This window comes from Bicyclus anynana, chromosome 25 (genome assembly GCF_947172395.1).
Source record: "Bicyclus anynana chromosome 25, ilBicAnyn1.1, whole genome shotgun sequence".
Lineage (NCBI taxonomy): Eukaryota > Metazoa > Arthropoda > Insecta > Lepidoptera > Nymphalidae > Bicyclus > Bicyclus anynana.
In genome coordinates, this window is record NC_069107.1 from 6,503,748 (window position 1) to 6,527,941 (window position 24,194).

General features: G+C 38.8%; 1 protein-coding gene across 1 annotated transcript in view; it reads right to left on the reverse strand.

Annotated features, from left to right (window-relative positions):
- The window catches only part of LOC112058328 (ankyrin-3), a 54,931-nt gene continuing 30,737 nt past the window's right edge, over positions 1 to 24,194 (reverse strand). Inside the window, exons 7-25 of the mRNA XM_024099077.2 lie at positions 23,937 to 24,097; positions 23,248 to 23,417; positions 22,666 to 22,772; positions 21,067 to 21,227; positions 20,050 to 20,352; positions 19,565 to 19,702; positions 18,856 to 19,002; positions 18,143 to 18,286; positions 17,655 to 17,776; positions 16,732 to 16,825; positions 15,491 to 15,662; positions 14,487 to 14,639; positions 12,886 to 13,006; positions 10,558 to 10,578; positions 9,714 to 9,833; positions 9,130 to 9,234; positions 8,181 to 8,341; positions 7,733 to 7,858; positions 1 to 6,242 (exon numbers count right to left, since the gene is read on the reverse strand). Coding sequence (XP_023954845.1) covers positions 6,052 to 6,242; positions 7,733 to 7,858; positions 8,181 to 8,341; positions 9,130 to 9,234; positions 9,714 to 9,833; positions 10,558 to 10,578; positions 12,886 to 13,006; positions 14,487 to 14,639; positions 15,491 to 15,662; positions 16,732 to 16,825; positions 17,655 to 17,776; positions 18,143 to 18,286; positions 18,856 to 19,002; positions 19,565 to 19,702; positions 20,050 to 20,352; positions 21,067 to 21,227; positions 22,666 to 22,772; positions 23,248 to 23,417; positions 23,937 to 24,097 — 2,717 coding nt within the window. The 3' untranslated portion in view covers positions 1 to 6,051. The remainder of the gene's footprint in view (positions 6,243 to 7,732; positions 7,859 to 8,180; positions 8,342 to 9,129; positions 9,235 to 9,713; positions 9,834 to 10,557; positions 10,579 to 12,885; positions 13,007 to 14,486; positions 14,640 to 15,490; positions 15,663 to 16,731; positions 16,826 to 17,654; positions 17,777 to 18,142; positions 18,287 to 18,855; positions 19,003 to 19,564; positions 19,703 to 20,049; positions 20,353 to 21,066; positions 21,228 to 22,665; positions 22,773 to 23,247; positions 23,418 to 23,936; positions 24,098 to 24,194) is intronic.

The following is a 24,194-nucleotide window of genomic DNA, read 5'->3' on the forward strand; positions in this document are numbered from 1 at the left end:
TAGAGTTCGATCGGTCGGTATTACGCTATGTTGAATTCTCGAGCATTCCCGCGAATTCACGCGGCTTCACGCGCAATGAGGCGAAATTTGGCGCTTCCATTCCATTCCATTTGGCAGTGTAAATTGACCCGTATAGTGACAAACAAAATTTTTTTTTATATATTTTATTTTCTTTCTCGACACTACTCATACAATATACGTATTTTTAAGTGAAATACTAAATTTATTGGGTATAATAATGAATATACGATTACAGTACAAACAAACTTATCAAATAATGGTGGTAACTTTATGGTAACGATATGTGGGGACACCATTTTTATAAATATATTTTTTTGAATATTTTACACAATTATTTCTAAAATAAATAAATAATAGTAAAAAATCTACACAACCTATATCAACTTATCGAACACCAATTTTTCATCCAAATCATCTCAAAATTGAGCCAATCAGCGTATTTTTAATAATACTTTTAGGTTATGTATGGGGTGATGTACCTAATGGTGATCTTATAATTATTTCACTTTCGATTACAAAATCAATGAAAATTACAAAAAAATTGACGATTGCAGTAAACCCGCTCATTGTTTTATTTATTTTAAGTTTGAAAGACTGCAAGTCTTAGGTGGTAGAGGACTAACTTGAAGGGGGTAGAAAAAATTTCTTCCCATATATACGACTCGCTAGTCAACATGGACCATCTACGCTATCTCACTTGTTAAGTCTGAACGGTCTTTCAGATTTACCAAATGAGAGCTTAACATGTATCAGGTTGTTAAGGGGTACGAATTTTTCTACCCATAACACAAATGGCGGGTTTTAAACGCTTAATTATTTCCCGGGTGATAATCCACAGGCAAGGCTACTTAATCTTACTGCTAAATTAATAAAATTTATATCGTATATTGGATATAAAAAGATAGACCATTATCACTTAATTTACTGGTTAATTATATAAATTTTTAGTACCATTAACATTATAAAGGGCGGAAAACATATTTGTTACGCGTGTCAAAAACAATGCCGCATGATGAATCTTTGCAAGTTAGCTCTTTACTACAATCTCACCTGATGGTAAGTGATGATGCAATCTATGATGGAAGCGGGATAACTTGTTAGAAATAGGATGAAAATCCACGACATCGGTTTCTAGACGACACCGTACCAGAACGGTAAATCATCATCATCATTATGGTCCCACTTTAGGGGCAGACTCCCTCCTTATAGGAGAGGGGAGGGGGTGGTGGAGATAAAGTGATTTATTCTTATTGTCTACCAGAATCAATTTTACACAATTCACATAAATGGCATTCTGTTTATTATTCGTAACAAATATGTGATCTACATCAAATCTGCAAAAATATCGCTGTTTAGAAAAATTAAATATATGCACTTTAAAAAAATTTGGCATCCGTATTTTGTACTTCGGTAAGCTAATGGCAATTTTCTTCATATTAGTATAATTATAGCCCGAGAGGGCGTGGGTAATCTAGAGGGGGTGTTAAATAATCCTTTTAATGTTTTATCCGTGAAACATATGACAGTTTAATACTTCTATTGAATTTTGAATCGCCCTTTAAGATTCAATCGTTTATCAAAATTGTTTCATGATCTTAAATATTATTATTATCAAGAATAAATTAATCCATATATTAGAAAACATAAAAGAAATTACAAGTAGGTATCTTTGTCATTTGTATCATGGTTACCTGAAACTTGTATTAGATATAAGAATTGAGTTTCTGATGAATTTGCGTATCTATGCTTTCAAATTGTTAATTTATATTGTCATTTAGTCAATTTTACAAAGGTAATGCAAAAGAAAACTACTAAGAAATTTAGAGAAGCACCCCTTAAAAAATTTCCCACAGTCTCTCGTGGTTTTATTTTAAGAACACAATGCATTTGGCGTGAAATAAATAAATAAACACTGTAAATAATATTCTATTATCTCTTAATTCTATTTAAATACTTTGATTACCTATTTCTATTATATTATTTTTATATATAAAGACGTTGTCGATGAGCCAGATTTGATATGCTGATTTTCAACCGTACTATATTTTAATATTGAAAGAATCGGGTAGGTACTTCTATGTTTATCCTATGCTGGCTTAACAAGGACATATTATGACATATTAGATATATATCCTACTAGTAGACGCCTCGCGGTTTCACCCGCGTGGTTCCCGTTTCCGTAAGAATACAGGGATAAAATATACCTACAGCATTCCTCGATAAATGGGCTATCACTGAAAGAATTTTTCAAATCGGACCAGTTCGGGTACTTCTAGACACATCCTATGCTAGCTTAACAAGGACATATTATGAGATGTAGAGCTAAGGGTTCGTTTCATGTGGGGTTATGTCTCAGACCAATTACCTTCTATAGGACCTGCCTCGGTAGAGGTTACCCCTTTGTCAAAAACATATGATCATGATCAAACGTCTTCATCTGCATTTATAGAATCGATGTTTCATTATGTTAAAATTACACGCGTGTGTATTACGATTTGAAATTTATAGTTGTGTGTAGAATCGTAAAAACGATAGACAATTTCGTTGGTGAATTTAATGCGATACAAGTTCTGTAGAAGGTAATTGGTATAAGGGTTTTATGGTTTGGGCAGAGTGTCCGCGTAGTTTCAACAGTTCTCGACAGATGGCGGTATAAATAGTGTGACTCGCGCTAACGTTTGTTTATTTGACTTTATGTAGTACAAACCATGTTAGATGGTTTTTTCTGTTCAGTTTATGTGTGTGCAATTAATAAATATTCAGTACAGTTTAGTCAGTGTTTCATTGGACACGGGTAGTGCGCCGTAACCCGTTCACAGCGGATCAGACAGAACGATAGAGAACGGGATAGAAATACAGGAAATGTCAATTAAATAAAAACAGTTTTATTTAAAACAATTGTAATAATACTAGCGGACGCCCGCGACTTCGTCCGCGTGGAAGTCAATGTAAACTTTGAATTTTAAAAATTCTTGATAAACGTCATATTTGTTATTTTTTTTCTAATTTATGAACAAATTTTTAAAAGTGTAACTCTAAAAATGAAGGAATTTCCATACAATTTTTCAACTTCTATTTTATCCCCTTGGGGGTAGAATTGATCAAAATCCTTTATTAACGGATGCCTACGTCATAACATCTACCTGCATGCCAAATTTTAACCCGATCCGTTCAGTGGTTTGGGCTGAGCGTTGATAGATCACTATGTCAGTCAGTCACCTTTGAGTTTTGTATATTTTGATACATAAACAAATGAAAACGGTGATCTTACAAAAATTAAGGTTCTGTTTAATAAACTGTTGAGGCCATCTTAGGCTTTTTGAGATTGCCTCTATTAGTATTATTTTTGAGATTGGTCTATTAGTAGGCCTATGCTTTGAATCATGAGGATTCGAGTTCTGAGTCAAAAAAAGTGTGTCAAAATGTGCAATTCACCAATAGCGTTCCGCTAGCGTTCATCTTCCGCCCGTCCGTTGTCTGCCTAAATCTTTAGAAATACCTAAGTATTCGCTTCTAAGGGCTCCCGCACACGAGCCACCGGCCACAACCACAAAACACCGCTACGGGCATCGATATAAATCGTTAGATGGGCCCCTCCATACTAAAGAACGCACAATTTTATGTCATTACCCAAAGACGTGCACGCACATTTTATCTTAGTACGTAACAAGCGCGTGCTGTGAGTGGACGTGGACTTAAAAAAATATTTTCTGTTTTTTTTTCATTTTAATCCCTTCATGTTCATTTTGGAAGTGTAAAAACACTAGCCACAACAAGAATAAAGAGAAATGTGTTACGAGTGATGACGTACTCAATGTGCGAAACCAATGACAATTCCGCGATGCCTTGAGGCCCATCTAACGATCTACGATCGATGGCTACGGGCATATTTCCTGTAGTTTTCATACACTAAACGCCGCTACACGCCACTCGCGCGATTACAATACTGCATGTACGGGTTATGGGCTCAGACCAATTATAGAAGGACCTGTATCGCACTCATAGTCACGAACAAAATTGTCTGTCATTTTCTGAGGAAAACGAGCTTAGTTTTGGTATATATGTTATACTAAACTAGAAGATTTTGCCCGTTTTTTACACAATTCAATTACACAAAACCCGGAGGTATTTTTACGGAGCTCTTTAACCGACGAACACGATTACAACTATTTAACATATAGATAGTTTTTATAATCAACGATCTAATGCGATTATAAAAATTCACTTTGACAGAAAAGTAACGTCTAGCGAGGCAGGTCCTATACAATAATAATTGGTCTGAGGTTATGGGTTATTTTGACAGTATAAAATTGGCTTTATTATTATTTTATTTTATCAGTCACAGTAATTTTGAATTAGATTTGTATTGGTCATAGAATCATAAAATGTCAAATTGTATAAGCTATTATGTTTTCTTTTTTTGTTTGAATATAAATTAGGATTAGGTATAGGTACATAGTCTATTTAAATTTTTATACTAGAAAGAATCAGGGTCTTAATTATATTATAAGCTATCTTTGTAAACTTGCTTTCTAATGAATAAAGAAATTATTATTATTTATTATTATTATTAAAAAAGTAGCAGCCACCGACCACAAGTGTCGACCACTGACCACAAGTGGCTGTCGCGCGCTTCAGCTACTTTTGTGGCCCCTTCTTGCTTCTTGTAGCGGCGTTTGTGGCTATCGAGTGTGGTCCGTGTGCGGCGACACTTAATGATAATACTCCATACATAGATATTAAACATATTATTTTTATTAAAGTGCCTGTATGTGATTAAATATTCACTTGAGACATCGACAAGAACTACGCAAACCGTGTTTTTTTTAATTTTTCAATGTAAACCTAATTATTACACTATACCCAAAGGATCGCTCATTAGATATTGCTTTTCTCTGATTGGATATTCAAATAAATCTATAAGACTTTAACAAAATTCGATAATATTACAATTACCTGTCAAGTCCCAGAATATTTTGTTTTTTTTTCTATTTCACTAAACAACCTTTGGGCAACTAATTTTCAATCCCAAATATTAAGTTTATTTCTTCATATTGATGTCTATTGAACTAAAAATACTTTATAATATAATTAATTAAAAAAAAAAGTTTTAAAATACAAAAATGAGCATTTTTTTTAATAAAACCTGGCTCAAAATTACGTGATAATTTATTGTTGGACAATGCCTGACTAGTTAGAATCCACACGAATCTAAATCGTGAGTAGAAAACAGCTTGCAAACGGCTCACGCCACGTTGCGTGAACAAGTTCATGATTAAAGGCCCCGTATGAGTTCTAAACAAGCAACAGCGTAATTTTTTGTGACTTGTACAATGAACCTGCTCATACAATTAATAAACGTGACAGCACTACTACCTCAATCAAGGTATTCATGAAATAGGTTATCAAATACAATATTTGGGAGAGAAAAACAGTTATTTTATATCTTTATAATTACCATTAATTAAAATTATTCTACATAATTCGATTATGATAAAAATTCATAAGCTTCGATTATTATTATTGTTTGACCGACTTAGTCGATTGAAATAAATTATTGTATATCACTATGAAAAATACTGATTCGTAAAACTATAATAAATTAACTTCTACTGAGGTAACTTTGTTTTTCAATGTAACAATATAAGTGCCTATGCTAGTGCCCTATCTCTAGTATTAAATATCGTTGGGCGGATACTACTATATACTACTACTAAATAGATGTAAGTGGTCTAACTTGTTAGGAGTTGGAAGAAAATCCACACCCCTTTCGGTTCCTATACATCGTACCTCTAAAGGTCGCCATTGACGGTCAATTATTCTCACGTTTCTGAAAAGCAAACGTGGCTAGCATAACTCACTTGGTGGTACGTCTTTGCCAGTAGAACTAGCCACAGTTAAATAATGCACGTTTAATGCATGCACGGTTAAAAATATAAAATTACATGGAAAAACAATGTCACCCCAAACATATTGTAAAATCTTTAAATCTCACACATGTTATACAATGAAATATCTTATGTGGTAACACTACCAAATCAAAGAGAACCTCTTTTTCTTAGATACGTTATTGACAGTGATCTTTTTCAGATTCAAATCCTTAACCCCTTTGCGGGGTTTGAAGAGGTTTACCTGCAGGCCAACTTTGATCTTCTTGGTGAGTGCTCCCTGGGGGAACACGGCCTGGACTTGCGGGACCACGGAGCTGGATACCATGCCACCTGGGGGGACATAATTTGATGACATTACTATCATCATTATTAGTCTCAGACCAATTATAGAAGGACCTGTATCGCACTCATAGTCACAAACAAAATTGTCTGTCATTTTCTGAGGAAAACGAGCTCAGATTTAGTATATTTTTTATACTAAACTAGAAGTTTTGACCGTTTTTTACACCATTCAACTACACAAAAAGGTATTTTTACGGAGCTCTTTAACCAAAGAACACGATTACAACTATTTAACATCGATTCTATAGAGACAGCTTTTATAATCGCATTAGATCGATGATCATATACTTTGACAGAAAAGTAATATCTAGTGAGGCAGGTCCTATACAATAGTTAGTCTGAGTTATTAGTCGATGGAAGAGACAACCACTGCTGAACAAAACAAAAAAACAAAAGGTCCTGTAAGGACATAAAAAATCCACGCATTGCATAATTTTCTTAAGCCCAGAAACTAAATATTTATTTATGACCTCATAAATCACATTAATATTAATTAAAAAGGCGAAAATTTGTGTTTTAATTTGTATGCTACGGAAGCGGTTCGTCTGAAATTTGGAATGGAAATAGATTTTACTCTGGATTAACACATCTACTACTTTTGATCCGTGTCAAATCTGTTTCCCGTGGGATTTGTGAAGAACTGAATTCCACGCGTACGAAGTCGCGGGCATCCGATAGTAAAACATAACTACATGCTTAAACTTTGTGTATTTGGTATTCATGGTTATTGGCTAGTCATACACAATTATGAACGTAGCGAATGGAACATAGTTATGTGTTGTTCTATAGTCTATACCAACGCCCTGTACCAAAATTAGTTGAGGGCCCAAATGAATCATACCTGCGTGCTCTCCATTCCCGTGGAGATATACCGGGATAAAATATAGCCTAACTTTCTAACTAAGAAAGAATTTTTAAAATCGGTAGAGTTGTTTGAGCTAAATTGTAAACGACAAACAAGTGAAAAGTCAATTTACCTCTTAATAATATTAGTTTAGATTGAGACAAACAACCTCAGAATACAGAAAACTCCAGAAGGTGTGATCGTGCGTAGGAATTAAGTCGTTGAAACTACTCTTTTTTGGTGTAATTTCACGAATAAGCGATTTGTCTAAGTAAACCGTGTTGTGTGATGTACAATTCTTTGACACAATGTGGATTTCGGTGTTTGCTGTATTCTGAGCATCCAACCTTATTTATATTATAAACCCATAACTACCCATGTACATTATATTTATTTAGGACTAGCTGACGCCGCGCTGTTTCACCTACTTACGCTGGTTTTCGTTCCCGTAGGAATACGGGGATAATATATAGCCTATAGCCTTCCTCGATTGATGGGCTATCTAACACTGAAATTTTCAAATCGGACCAGTAGTTCCTGAGATTAGCGCGTTCAATCAAACAAAAAAATTCTTCAGTTTCATATATTTGTACAGAAGTATAGTTATCAATTAAACAATATACACAATTAATACCTTCAGGTCCTATGGCATGCACTTCCTGGCGGATGCGCGATATGACAGCGAAGTACTGCGGGAAGTCATGTGTGAGGATGCGAGTCACCCGAGGTGCATCCCAGCCTTTCTCCTCTTCGTTGGTTTCTAATAACATAAAGTTCATTAATATTTATCATGGTGACCAAGTATCTCGAGATATATTACGATCTTTAACATTGATTTTATATTACAAATATATTATATACTCGTCGTTTTTTTTTTATCCTTTACAAGTTAGCCCTTGACTACAATCTCACTTGATGGTATGATGATGATGCAGTCTAAGATGGAAGCGGGCTATATACTACTGCCTTTCTTGATGAGTACTTCTTACTTATGATAAACAGATGAGGGTATATATTTCTAATAACGGATCTCGTACGATAGCTCATTGTTAAACAAAAGGTCCGGAAAGTTTTAAGCTCACCTTCGATCTCCAAGGTCTCGTTGAGTATATCTTGGACCACATCATCAGTAGCGTCAGCATTGTGCTCCCTCCAACTGGTTCCATTGTCAGACCGTAGGATCACGATCTCTCGCTCCTTGCCGCGGAGAGAAGCGTAGTGAGGCACTTCTAGGATGACTGGCCTACATGTATTCAATAACAATTTTATATTATTCACCCACCAACCCGCATGAGCACAGCATGGTGGATTTGAAATTCATATCCTGTCTCCTATAAGAAGGCCTGGCTTGTAGTGGCCCTTTAAAATGGGCTGTTTTGCGATAATGATGATATAAGCTTATTCCTTCCTTTCTAATAAAAGGAACATATTTGAAGGTGTTAGGTAAAATGGAAGGGCATTTCATATGTATCCTGTTGTTGTTGTGTTGTTGAAGACAAAGTCTTCGAACAGTGCGTGTTGCCAGTGATGACATGTGGTTCTGAAACTTGGTCGCTAACTATGGGCCTCATAAGAAGATTCAGAGTCACACAGCGGGCGATGGAACGAGCTTTGCTATCAGTATCTCTGTATGATCGAATCAGAAATGAGGAGACCCGCAGAAGAACCAAAGTCACCGACATAGCTCAACGTGTCGCGAAGCTAAAGTGGCAATGGGCAGGCCACATAGTTCGAAGAGCCGATGGCCGTTAGGGTCCCAAGGTGCTACAATGGTAGCCCCGCACCAGAAAGCGCAGTGTTGGTAGACCCCCCACCAGGTGGACTGACGACATCAAGCGAGTCGCAGGGATTCGCTGGATGCAGGTAGCTCAGTATCGTGATGTTTGGAAGCCCCTACAAAATGTCTATGTCCTGCAGTGGACGTCCATCGGCTAACATGATGATAATGATATAATTCTTTGTAGTTAGGGGGACCCACAGGAAAATATTGCTTAATCCAGCACTGGCATTATACAAAAGTTTGTAATTTACCCTAAGAACTTGGCAGAGACTGGGCCCATCTCCAAAACCCGTGACGCTAGCGCCTCTCCCTCCATGAGGGGCGGCATGTGGTTGATGCGGGATGGCTTCAAGTATCTGAAATAAAGTGAAGTATACTTAAGAAAATATAATATACAAACCTTTGCCTTTATACCTTTCTTTCTAAGTGACTATTTATACAGCAGCCGTACGAATAAAATTATTTTACTCTTTAAGTTAAGTTTCCAAGTTGTATATTATTATTAGTCCGTTCATTAATTAGACTTATTTTATTTAATATTATCGTCAGAGTTAGCACGGAACTGCATGGCATAACATCGTGCTAACTGCCTCTAGGGTATTTCCTTTTTCTTTTTCTCCTCTTTTTCCTTTTCTTCCCTTCTTATCATTATTTTCAAGATCATTTGTGCATATTTCTGCCACTCGCCTTCGTATGACAGCATACGCACTATCAGGCTACCGGAGTCTACGTGGCTATCTTCCGCATGTGTCGTCATTAATTAGACTGACGACAACTTTCCAGTTACCGTACGAATAACTTCAGCCTATAATATTTTGTGTTATTAAAAACTTGCCTGCAAGTGATTCTAGTAGGCTGTTGGGCAGACAGAGGAGGGACGATAACCCTCACCCCTCCCCCGCGGCACCCGCGCAGCGCACCCCCGCGAGCGTCCACCAGGAATGACACCAGGAAGCTGCAATTTTTTTCATTTATTTAAAAAACAATATTAATCATATTTTTTAATATGACCACAGAATATATAATAATAATATGACCCTTAGAGCCGTGATAGCCCAGTGGATATGACCTCTGCCTCCGATTCCAGAGGGTGTGGGTTCGAATCCGGTACGGGGCATGTACCTCAAACTTTTCAGTTGTGTGTATTTTAAGATTAAATGTCACGTGTCTCCAACGGTGAAGGAAAAACATCGTGAGGAAACTGGGCACCTGCATACTAGAGAATTTTCTTAATTCTTTGCGTGTGTGAAGTCTGCCAATCCGCATTGGGCCAGCGTGGTGGACTATTTGCATAACGTGCGCTTTGATAATTACAGCCTCTGCTTCATTACTACAGCTCTCGCCTTTGACACGAGCTGCAATATCGCCTCGGCTGTAATTTTTATCTTACCGCACTTATATCATAATGTACTATTATCATCTCTTCTACATTTATATTAAAAAAATTAAAAAGTTTTTATTTTGAGCAGCATGGAGCAGTTTAATATACGATTTAATTTACGGTTAAAGTGTTTTTCAGATAGAATGGGTACGGTGACAGTCGCATGTATGATAATACGTACTGTACCTACTATACCTATTATCGTGAAACGCGGCACACTTCCAAGAGTGAAACGAACTGTCACCCGCACCATCCTACATGTAACGAACTTTAGGTGACTAATTGATGGTACACTTACTTTTTCCACTGAAGCTTTTTCCTGTAGTGCAGAATCCAGAACGCATGCGTTATAAATGGTTAACTTTATTAACACGTTTCTGAAATAGGTATGAAAATAATGTCACAAAACTTTTTTGATTAAAATTACTTATGGAATAAGAAGTACAGACCTGAAAGAAAGCCTACCCTAAGTATCTAGCTTATATATCCACTTAATTTATAGCGTTTTTGTTTTCTTTACAAGTTAGCCCTTGTGATGATGCAATCTAAGATGGAAGCGGGCTAACTTGTTTGGAGTAAGATGAAATCCAAACCCCTTTCGGTTTCTACACGGCATCGTACCAGAACGATAAATCGCTTGGCGGTACGTCTTTATCGGTAGGGTGGTAACTAGACACAGCCGAAGCCTCCCACCAGCCAAAAAGTGTTACGACTGGTCGTACCCTTAACTGCTTTTGTGTGAGACTGTCGCGTCCCAGGCATGACCTCCGGACGTATGCTCTCACCCAATCGTTTTACGATTTAAACATAATAAGTCAGGAATTACCTTATTAAATGAACAAATAGAGTTATCGAAGTCACCACTAATAAAAATGTTTGAATGCGATGCAAGATAAATCGCTTATATTATGAGTATCTTGGCAACGCCCACCTCTTGCCCCATCTACTTTTTGGTCTATAAAAGACGAAGCAAAGGTCGAAAACGACACTTTGCAATTGCACGTTGTAGAGTCAACATCTCCTGAGGATGCTCCGGTTTCGGGGTGAAACGTACGTAGAGAGTATTTTATCGGACCTGGGTGACGTTGTCGCATGGGTTCGTCGACTTTTCGCGGATGATAGCAAAATAAATAAATCATTATATAATCATGATGATTTAAGGAGGGAGTTTAAATAGTTGCAGAATAAAATGTTAGCTTGCTTTTAACCTATAATGCGGCTTTCAAGGGTATACTAATCCTTGTAGCGATAGTTGATAAATAAAATAGAGAAATAGCAAATAGATTTTGCTAAAGCTAGCAAAATCTATTTACTCTACTAACAGAGAATTTGTTCGAATGCAGAAAACCCCAAATAAATATCGAAAATATTGTAAAATGATGACACAAACATCAGACATTACAAACACGGAATTAAAATTGCTAAAGCGTTAATTTTAATTTTTTTTTCTAATAAAAATATAATACCTAATACTTTTTTAACCTAGTAGAACGGCAATGAACAATTTAAGAACCTCAATTTTAACTAGACTATTGTCTACGTGTGTGAAGTCTGCCAACCCGCATTAGGTCAGTGCGTGGTGTACTATTAGCCTAACCCCTCTCATTTTAAGAGAAGACTCGCGCTCAAACGTGAGCCGAGGGTTGTTAATGATGATGACTAAGAATAGTTTTTTTTCTTAATATTTAAGTGCCGTAGGCTCCTTAATGGGTCTACATTTCTGAGGGGTTTGGACGAGCTCAGAAACATCGTCTGAAGCTCAGACCAATTATTGTATAGGACCTGCCTCGCTAGACGTTACTTTTCTGTCAAAGTATATGATCAACGATCTAATGCGATTATAAAAACTGTCCCGATACAATCGGTGTTAAATAGTTGTAATCGTGTTCGCCGGTTAAAAAGCTCCGTAAAAATACCTTTTTGTGTAAATGAATTGTTAAAAAACGGGCAAAAACTTCTAGTTTAGTATAACATATATACCAAAACTAAGCTCGTTTTCCTCAGAAAATGACAGACAATTTTGCTCGTGACTATGAGTGCGATACAGGTCCTTCTATAATTGGTCTGAGGGCTGAAGGCAGAAGCAGAATAGATAGGCGGAATGACTCTCTAAGGGCGTCTCCTCTGAGATTCGGATCTCAGCTTAGAGGGCTGTTTTGGAAGGGTGTTTTGGCTTGTGTGAGTTAAAAAGCCCATGTCCAAGTGACGTTAGATATCGGGGACCTCTTCTTCGCTGGAGACGCTGCGTAGCTTGTTGTGTTGCCTAGAAAGCTTTTTTTTTTATTCTTTAGTTAGCCCTTGACTACAATCTCACCTGATGGTAAGTGATGATGCAGTCTAAGATGGAAGCGGGCTAACTTGTTAGGAGGAGGATGAAATCCACACTCCTTTCGGTTTCTACACGACATAGTACCGGAACGCTAAATCGCTTGGCGGTACGTCTTTGTCGGTAGAGTGGTAACTAGCCACGGCCGAAGCCTCCCACCAGCCAGACCTCAAACAATCGGCCCAGCCGGGGATCGAACCCAGGACCTTCTTGTAAGTCCACCGCGCATACCACTTCGCCACGGAGGCCGTTAAAGTTGTTTGTCGTTATGTCATTGTCAGGATGGTAGGCTGTACTGACTTGGGTTGCGTAGGGTCGACGTTGTAGCAATATCCCTCGGGAGCCTGCGCCGTGCTGTACCGACTGATGCTCTTCACCACCACCTCCTGCTGCGGCTGGTACGGTATACCGTTCATTGAAGCTGAGGAAGAACAATTGGTGTTAAAAATATGTCTAGCACACTGCAGCAATGGAAATGGGCGATGGAACGAGCTATGTTAGGAGTATCTCTGCGTGATCGAATCAGAAATGAGAAGATCCGTAGAAGAACCAAAGTCACCGACATAGCTCAACGAGTTGCGAAGCTGGCAATGGGCGGGGCACATAGTGTGAAGAGCCGATGGACGTTGGGGTCCCAAAGTGCTGGAATGGCGACCCCGCACTAGTAAGCGCAGTGTTGGCCGACCCCCCACCAGGTGGACTGACGACATCAAGCGAGTCGCAGGGATTCGCTGGATGCAGGCGGCTCAGTATCGTGATGTTTGGAAGTCCCTACAAAAGGCCTATGTCCTGCAGTGGACGTCCATCGGCTGATATGATGATGATGATGATGACACTGCAGCAGCCCTAATTGGCATGCCAACTCAGCGTTGTTTCGGACTAGCTGACGCCGCGCGGTTACACCCGCGTGGTTCCCGTTCCCATAAGAATACGGTGATAATATATAGTCTATTGCCTTCCTCGATAAATGGGCTATCTAACACTGAAAGAATTTTTCAAATCGGACCAGTAGTTCCTGAGATTAGCGCGTTCAACCAAACAAACAAACTCTTCAGCTTTATTATATTAGTATAGATAGTAACTTTAACTACATTTCTAATTTGTATTTTGTATTTCATTAAACAGTGTTTTAATCTTATTATCTTTATTTTTTTTTATTGTGTGTATGTTTGTTACACCTTTATTCCGCAGCCGCTCAACCGATTTGGCTGAAATTTTGAATTCGAATAGATTTTACCCTTGATAGGCGACTTTTACTTTCGGAAAAATTCATGGTTGCCGTGGGATTTGTGTAAACTACAAATTCACGCGAATTTAGTTGCGGCCGTCTTCTAGTAAAATTAAAATACGAGTAGAATATTTTTTGCCTCGTAACAAAATGTCAATCAGTTGTCTATTTATTTTCCTCTCTATGTATAAGTTCACAAACATAATATATACGAACACTTATAATTCATTTGTTTGTAGAAATACGCTAAACTCTAGAATTCTAGATGATAGTCAAACTTTTGACAAGTACTTTAAAGGGGAATAAAGGTGGAGAAACTTTGTGTGAAAGTTTGAATTTCCTCAAAGTTTCCCATGTGGATGAAGTGTGCTAGTTAGATAATTCATCATAGTCATCATCATATCAGCCGATAGACGTCCATGGCAGGACATAGGCCTTTTGTAGACACTTCCAAACATCATGATCCTGAGCCGCCTGCATCCGGAGAGTCCCTAATTGATTATTCCACCTGATGGAGAGTCAACCAACACTGCGTTTTCTAGTGCGGCGTCGCCATTCCAGCACCTTGGGAACCACTGGCTCTTCGAACCATGTGCCTCGCCCATTGTGACTTCAGCTTCGCGACTCGTTGAGCTATGTCGGTGACTTTGGTTGGTTTGACTTAGATACTTACTTTGTGATATTTCCATAATGTTCTTGTGGCTCAAGGCTGATTCAGTGCGCTCGTCCTTGGTGACGTCAATGGGGAGAGAGTCATCCCCTAATGACTTCATGTCATCCGCTGTCAGATAGCGGTACGGCTGGTCGTTGAGGATTGTGTCTTCTCCTAAAATATAAATAAAATTAATATTATCTTTTATTTAATTTTTATTTATTTTTTCTTTTTGGACGAAGTTCCTTATCGCGCGTTGCGAAAAAATTAAGACCAAAAGTTGTAACGACACTTTTTGCTACAGTCGTAAACCGTGCGGCGTGCCGGTGCAAGTGTTTCTCTCTCTCTCTTATAGAAAGCAAGTCAGTTAATTTCATTTCGCCTTTCTCTTTCGCACTGTGGTGTGACGGTGATTATTTTTGTTGACTGTTTAAAGGTCTTTTTGTACATAACAAATTAAAAAAAAAAATAACAACTTCGTTCCATCCGGGTGTCCCTTGAGACCTCTCAAGCTTTTTTATGGGAAAGCCTACGGAAAGTTAAAAATCATCGCCTAAATCTCATAAATTTTTAGTATTTTTGGAATAATATTTTCGTTGTAAAGCGTAGCTTAATTGATTTATGATATTTATGTGCAGTGTTTTATTTATAGCTAAAATAATTTAAAAGCATAAGTACATTTAATTTGTGTTAAGGTGTATCACTTAAGTAATAAGTTGAATTAATTAAAACTTAAACACGAAATAGCTGACATATCACTGTATAAGCATGAAGCAAGTAATCGTCATCTAAAATTGTTACAAGCTATTATTTTGAATAAGCTAACTACATTTCGTACTATTCCAAGTCCGCTGATGACACTCCCATGATATGCGGGCGACGGGGGGAAAGACTGCGCGGGCGTGAAGTAAGGTGCGAGGGTGGGTTTTTCATTCATCGCTACACGCCCCCAGGTCCGCATTGGGAGTGTTACGAACGAAGTTTCCAAGCTATAACTCTAGTCTACTCAAATAGTAAATTCTTACCACCTTCTTCCTCAGAATCTGACATGAATGTCTCCAGCATGGTCTCCGGAGCGACCACCTTGTATTTGTCTTGGGACGCTGGCGCCATGGACGGCTCCGACACCTCCTTCAGAGTCTCCATGACGGTCACATAACCCAGTTTGGAGGCTATATCCAACGGAGTTTGGCCATTCTGTGTAGACATTCACACCATTATTATTATTTTACTACTAGCTGACGCCGCGCGGTTTCACCCGCGTGGTTCCCGTTCCCGTAGGAATACGGGGATAATATATAGCCTATAGCCTTCCTCGATAAATGGGCTATCTAACAGTGAAAATTTTTTTCATGTCGGACCAGTAGTACCTGAGATTAGCGCGTTCAATCAAACAAACAAACAAACTCTTCAGCTTTATAATATAAGTATAAATGTATACAATGTGACGTATCTTATTTATAACAAACACTTATCAACCCATATTCGGCTCACTGCTGAGCTCGAGTCTCCTTTCAGAAAGAAAGGGGTTAGGCCAACGGTACAATGCTGGCCTAATGCGGATTGGCAGACTTCACACACGCAGAGAATTACGAAAATTTTCAGGTATGCAGATGTTATAATAATACATCCTTCACCGTTTGAGACACGTGATATTTAGTTTCTTAAAATGCACACAACTGAATCTGAACTGAACTGCCCTCCCTGAACTGAACTGGAGTCGGAGGCAGAAGTTATATCCACTAACAGAGGCGGAGCGGGCTCCCTCCACTTGCGGAGGGCTGCTCTAAGCCCCGCACCGCCTCTGTTAGTCGAGTAGTTTGGTATCCCATCCTCGTCGCCACTTGTAAGGTCCCTTGTCCTTACTGTAATAGCAGTAATTCACCGTCTCACCACTACACTGGCCAGCAGCGCACGTCCGCCTCCTCTCGATGCCAGAGACAGACTGGCTTCTTTGTCAGATTACCGGTGTATATATACACAAACACTACACTATCCATAACACGGCGAACCGTTTCCCGGAACGCGATTGATAACAAACACACACCATGATTATTATAATTATTTGTGTTGTTATAATGTTTATGGGCCGCATAAAAAAATCAGCGGGCTACGGAGCAAACTAAGCTTTCAATAATCAACCCCCGACGGCTTTTTCCGACGTGGGAGAGGTGTTATAAGTATGACGTGTCTGTATGTGGCACCATAGCTCGTGAATATGGGTTGATAACGAATTATTAATACTATGAATTGAAGCTTTACTTACGACAGTAGCAGCGTTGGCGTCGGCTTTGTGCTCCAGAAGGATGTTAACTATATTGATGTGGCCTTGTTGTGCTGCGTGGTGCAACGCGGTGTAGCTGTAAACAAACAATTCATTATAACATAGCCTATCAGACGCATCGCGGAATTGTCATTGGTTTTGCACATTCAGTACGCCATTATAGCGTTATCCATACAAATATTATTGTTTAATAATTATTAGCATATCCACATTATTATTTAGTTCGTAGATTATCAATAAGTTTACAAAGTACAAAATTGTAAGTCGACATGTGGCGCGCACATGTCGATACTAAGAACTCTTTTTTTTTTATTCTTTACAAGTTAGCCCTTGACTATAATCTCACCTGATGGTAAGTGATGATGCAATCTAAGATGGAAGCAGGCTAACTTGTTAGGAGGAGGATGAAAATCCACACTCCATTTCGGTTTCTACACGACATCGTACCGGAACGCTAAATCGCTTGGCGGTACGTCTTTGTCGGTAGGGCGGTAACTAACCTAATTAACCCAATGTATTTTTTAGTAATGTGTTAACCCAATTAACACATTACTAACCCAATGTATTTAGCAATATTAAACCAGTTGAACAGTAAACGGCGATCGATAAACACGCTTTTCTTTGCCACCTTACCTTTTTACCACACGCGGCAAACCATCACTCGTAACACATTTCTCTTTATTCATGTTGTGGCTTGTGTTTATGCACTTCCAAATGAACACGAAGGCATAATTAAGGGTTTAAAATAAAAAAAAAACAGTAAATATTTTTTCAAGTCCACGTCCACTCACAGCATGCGCTTGTTACGTACTAAGATGTGCGTGCACGTCTTTGGGTAATGACATAAAATTGTGCGTTCTTTAGTATGGAGGGGCCCATCTAACGATTTATATCGATGATCTTACCCATGTGAAGTCTGCGCTTTCACCGAGGCGTCGTTGTCTAGCAAGTAGCGCACCATGTTGGCTTGTCCGTAGTGGCTGGCGATGTGGAGAGGTGTGTAGCCGCCCTTAGTGCATATGTCCACCTGCGAGCAAATGTAAGTAAATATATTGATGTGCAGGTGTGTGTAGCCGCCCTTAGTGCACATATCCACCAACGATAAAATGTACTGTTTAAAACTTATTTATTGATGTCAAAGTTAAACGTCAAGACGTAGAATAAGAGCCTGCGTCAGTCAAACACCATCATCTTTTGTAGGCTGAAAATTTGTCAGCCAATGCTCCTACCATAGCTGTAGCTTGGCAAATTCGTTCGTAACACTCCCAATGGTCCGCGCCGGCCGGAGGGTGTGTGGCGATGAATTAAAACCCACGACTGATGTACCTCACTTCCCCGCACGCACGATTTCACACCCACACAGGCTTTAAAGTACGATTTAAAGAACTCATACCTCAGCACCATTCTTCACAAGTAGCTGAGCGACGGGCACTCTGTCCTCCTGAGCAGCAAGATGTAACGCCGCTAAGCCATTCTTGGCTTGCTGGTCGACTTCAGCACCGTGTTCCAGTAATAGAGAGCACATTTCTGTGTGACCCTGTTTTGGATTAAAGAAAGATTAGAGGTCACTGACGAATAAGAGAAAAGAAAATAAGACTTCAGTTATGTCTATTTCAGTAGCGTGCAGTTCATGGATGCAAATGTACTCCCTACCCTTAGTTACTCATTCCTCATCATCATCATTATCAACCCATATTCGGCTCACTGCTGAGCGAGTCTCGCTGTGAGAGGGACTAGGCCAATAGTCCACCACGCTGGCCCAATGCGGATGGGCAGACTTCACACACGAAGAGAATTAATAAAATCATCAGGTATGCAGGTTTCCTAATTTTCCTTCATCGTTTGAGATATGTGATATTTAATTTAATAAAATGCACATCTGAAAAGTTGGAGGTGCATGCTCCGGACCAATCTACGCCCTCCGGAATCGGAGGCAGAGAAATCCACTTGGCTATCACGGCTCACTCATTGGAGCCACTGGATGCAAGGAGCTCTAATATGTGTTGTTTGGAAGTCCTTGGACGTCGATCGGCTGATAATCATGACAATTAAAGGCCTTCCCTAGTGCAAGCCGCTGGTCCATTCTATCACAGATTAAATACAAACCTGTTGTGCAGCCAAATGTAATGGAGTGAATCCAGCCTTCGATTCAGCGTTTGTAAGCGCTCCGTACTCCAACAAAGTGGCCGCTGTTTCCATCTGGTTCTTCCTCGCTGCTATATGCAGGGGTGTGTGACCATTCTTGGCAACCGCCTAAACAAAACGGAATATTTTGATTAAAAACCTTCCCTAGCACGATATTTAGCTTAAACCGAGTGATCCTGATTTGAGTTTAATTTCTGATGACAGAAGGGTTGGTCCATTTTTTTGCGCAAAGAATCCCTGGCTGTCCAACGCAGAAATTCTAGTATTCTTGCCACCATTCCACATGGGCATGATTTGGTAGATATTAGGATAAGTTAGCTTTAGTTCAATTTATTATTTTTTATGTTCTAGAAGCCAAGTTAAGTTTCCAAGCCAGTTTGGTATCTAAATCACCCCTAAACGCTAAGAGTTAGGCAGCATTTAAGGGTAATTTTACATAGATTCCAGTTTAAAGCAAGCGTAGAAAACAATTTATATCTCTCCTAAACTTACCTCCCTAACTATCGTCATCGTATTGTATCATCTTCAGTTTGTAGTAAGCCATTGACTGAGATTTACTATCTATCTATTGAAACTTAGATCTTTCAGAATTTTTCACTAATGATTCAAATAAAAGCAATGATTCTTAATATAACAGTGGATATAAAGCTTTTAAAAAACTGATATTTACCTTAGCATCCGCACCCTTTTCGAGGAGTGTGTTAGCAACTGCTTGTTGATCATACTGAGCAGCAATATGTAGAGGGGTCATCCCATTCTTTCCGGCTTGATCTGGTGATGCTCCATGAGCCAAAAGAAGATTAGCCACCTAGACATAGAAAAGACAAAAAAATGTCGAATTACTCCGTTTTAAATGATGTATGTCACATTACTACATTTTAAATGATGTATTGTTGTTTTGTAAAATATTATTCAAAATATAGTAACTATATCTAATTGTTTTAAGCTTATTAATCATATTTATTTTCATTAATTTAAGAACAATTTAATTATAATTATTATTAGGTGTGAAATGACTAGCGATTTATACCCTCATTTTTAATTTGTTTGTTCGTAAACAGTACTCCTCAAGTATGGCTTTAGTATAGGTACCCTCACATTGTATAATTTGTTAAATACTTTATATAAAGCATTCACTAAAAGTTTTACACTTACCTTCAAATTCCCATATTTAGCAGCAAGATGCAAAGCAGTAAATCCCTTTTTGGTAGTCGCAGTCAACGGTGCATTATGTTCTATCAGTGCCGCTGCAACTTCATGGTTATGCTGCTTAGCAGCAATATGCAGTGCGTTGTAATGGTCAGCAGTCATGGCTCTCACGTCAGCACCGTGTTGCAGCAGTAGAACAGCAATGTCGACATTGCCGAGACGTGATGCGATGTGTAGAGGAGTCTGCCGCTCCCTTGCTTTGGCTTCCACTGCGGCTCCGTTGCGGAGTAGGATGCGGATTATATCCGTCTGTTGAATACAAATTCAAACTCAAAATTCTTTTATTTCAAGTAGGCTTAGCTTACAATTTACATGCACTTTAGAGATGTCAATGCTTAAATCAGTTTCAAGTGATTTCTAGTTTATCTGACTGTTAGTTTGATGGTTGTGATGGTAGTTGATTTCGTGGATTTAGGAGGCACCCACGTGGGGAAGAATGTAAAAAATTAGGTTATTCCCAGAAATTTTAAACCATCACGAGCCTATGAATGAGTTACAGTAGGCACAGGCCTCTTTCTTTGTATACTTTGAGCCTATTTGGGAGTGAGATAATCCAAAACACAAATGCTTTTAAACGGTATTTCAATGTTAGTTTGCTCGTCACCAAGATTTACTCTGGAAAATTTTCTTAAAATTGAGAATGATTATCTTTCTTCCATGTTTATCGAAACTGAAACTTCGAGCAGCAGCAGCATAGATACTTCGATGTTGTGTCTTGTAATAGACTATGCTTGACTCGTTTTTCGAACCCATATTCTTCTGAGCTGGTTCTTCAAACGCGTCGTGAGACTAACGAGCGTTGCAAGAACCAACTCGTGAGTAATTTCCCCGTATGGGTTTCAAATGAGTCGGGCATAACCGACGTTGAGTTACGTGAAGTTAAGTGTGTAAGACTAATGAATAACAATAGTTTAAATTGTAAAATCATAAAGACTATGATAGGTTTATTGTTCTGATTCTTACCTGATTAGCCCTAGCAGCTAAGTGCAAAGGCGTTTCTCCTCTGACCGTAGGCACGTCAGGGTTGGCTTCGTGCTGCAGTAGGTAGATGACGATGTTCATACAGCCCATGAATGAGGCCACGTGGAGTGGAGTCAGGCCGGACTCGGTAGTTGCTTGAATACCTATAAAGGTGCAACTAATGTTGTAAGAGTTATGTTTATTCTAAAAAAAAGGATGCTAAAAGAGTTTTGCTAAATATTCAATGGTATCAGTGAAATAAGGAGCTTGATTGTTTCGAAGGAATTTGTGATAGTTTCAATATAATATTTATGCTATATAAAAACAAAGAGAACTGGTAGAAGCATATAGTAAAAACTAGCTTGGATCATTTGGGGATCTCTACAAAGAATGTAGATCAAATAATATATGCATCTTGGTTGCAATTTGACATATTCGTGGTTGGCGAGTTCGAGGATTTTATCTGTGCAATTATGAACGAAATTATCAAGACGGTAAGCTGCAGGAAATATACTTTTGAAAGATTTATTATTTATAGTTGTTCCGATTTTAATTTCAGTTAATGATCTTATAGCGAAAAGTTTTAACCAACACCTTAGAAGCTTTTGCATGACTGTTGGACCAAAGGGCGAATACTGAAGACAGTAGAGTCCTTGAGTCCTCGGTAATAATAATAATAATAATAATAATAACTTATTTGCTGAAACTGTGGGTTACAATGGTTCTTACACTATAGATAAAAATTCCATCACAATTTACTGATATATCAGCGTGCAAATATTTACAGAATTTTACAATAATTTATTATACCTACAATTATAAAACGTCAATATTTATACATTACAAAATTTTATGTCATTCATGTACTCGTCAACACTATAATAATTCTTATTATTTAAAATGGAGAAGATTATTCGCTTAAACTTTATTAGGGGCATAGTTTTATATGTTTCTGGAAGCTTATTGTACAAAGAAACAGCCATACAGAAGCAATTATTTGAGAGAAGAACCAGCCGTCTCGGTGGCACACAGATTTTATTTGGTTGCCTGCCCCGCCAGTTTGGGCACATTAGTTTTTTGGTAGTATGAGGTGTATGAGGAGGTCCAAATTCAAAATCCAAAGAAAAGGTTTATACTATACGTAAATATACATTTAAAAATACATAAGAAGACTCAGAGTCACACAATGGGCGATGGAACTAGCTATGCTTGGAGTATCTCCGCGTGATCGAATCAGAAATAAGGAGATCCGTAGAAGAACCAAAGTCACCGCAAAACTCAACGAGTCGCGAAGCTGAAGTGGTAATGGGCGGAGCACATAGTTTGAATAGTCGATAGACGTTGGGGTCCCAAGGTGCTGGAATGGCAACCTTGCCAGAAAGCGCAGTGTTGGTTCACCCCCCACTCGGTGGACTGACGACATCAAGCGAGTCGCAGAGATTCTAGACGCGGCTCAGAAAGTCCTTACAAAAGGCTTATGTCCTGCAGTGGACGTCCATCGGCTGATATGATGATGATGACACACATATACAAGGTATATTTGAATTTAACCCTTCCTTTTGGACTCCCCGTAGCGCAAAAAAATACTTTAGCAGTACTTACTTGCTCCATATTTCAAGAGTAGTTCAACAACTTTGATTCTGTTCTTCTTGCAGGCGATGTGCAGCGGAGTGAAGCCATTTAGAGCACGAGCATTGGCGTCGGCGTTTCTGTTGGAAATACACTTTCGTAAAGTTTAAAAGTTAGAGTTACTGTTTCTTGGGAAATATTTCAAAACTCTTGGTTAAGAACAGGACTCTAACTTGAGGGAGATTGTGAATCAATCCCCATTTATTGAGCTATAGTCGTACTACGCTTCTAGTCTTTTTGCCTAATTGAAGGGAATAGGCAGTGGACGGACGGAAATTAGTATAAAAGAAGAATACTTTGTTTTACCACCAACGGTTAGAAGTGACATACATAATGTAATGGCAAGTTTTTATTGGCTTTGTTCGAAGTTATATTTTAATCCGCAGTCAATGGATAATTGGATCGAATATTTTCTCAAAGTAGACCATAAAACTATTTCAATTGGTACTTGCCATTTTAATGAGCTCAAAAATTTGCTTATATTGCTAATTACCTCAAATCCTTAAATCCTGACTCTAAGTAAACTCTCTAACTTTTGTATGGTTGTGCACTCACCTGTCCAAAAGCAGCTTAGCAACTTTGGCATGGCCACAATGGGCGGCAACGTGTAGTGCGGTCAGGTAGTCAACGGTGACGTCATCAACGGGAGCCCGGCGTGAAAGCAGGACTCTAGCTGCTTCAGAATGATCACCCTGCGCTGCCATGTGCAGTGGGGCTAAACCATTCTGTGGGAGAAGAAATGTACCTATAATGACCATCTCTAGCTGGCCCAATTCGGGTTGGCAGACTTACACATGCAGAAAATTAAGAATATTCTGAGGATCATGATTGATTTTTGGGGATATAATTATCCTGTATGTTACCTAACCTCCTTTAATAACCTTTAATAACCTCCTTTGTCTTTCAGTTTCATTAAAATCGTTAGTCTAAAGATTAGTCTAAACAAACAGAAGAACTTACAGACACTTCAATTTTACTCTGTATTGATAGCTTCTTCTTAGAGTGCTTCTCCATTACTTAAGGTTCAGAAGGAAGGAAGGCTCAGCTTTCTAAACTTTTCCTTGTCCATGGCTAGGCGGAAAAGTTCATCGACTGTCTTTATGCCAGTCCCTTATATTTCGTAGCCAGGACTTCTTTCTTCTTCCTACACCTCTTTTGCCTGCAATCTTGCCCATCATGATGGTTTGAAGCAAACGGTATCTTTCGTGTCGCAAAATATGCCTTAGGTACGATTGATAGCTTACCTTACTCTTACTAGTGATGGGTGCTCCTCGGTCTAGCAAGGACTCCACGACCCTCTCGTGACCGGAGCGCGCTGCGCAGTGTAGAGGAGTGAGCCCGTCACGGGTCCTGGCCTCCACGTTAGCTCCGTTGTCACACAGGAGGGACACCATGTTCTCCTTACCTGGGGACATAACATTTATGAAAAATACCTTGCTTTTTCACCAGCGTAGCTCCGAGGTATTCCCGTATCATTAACAACCAATATTCAGCTCATTGTC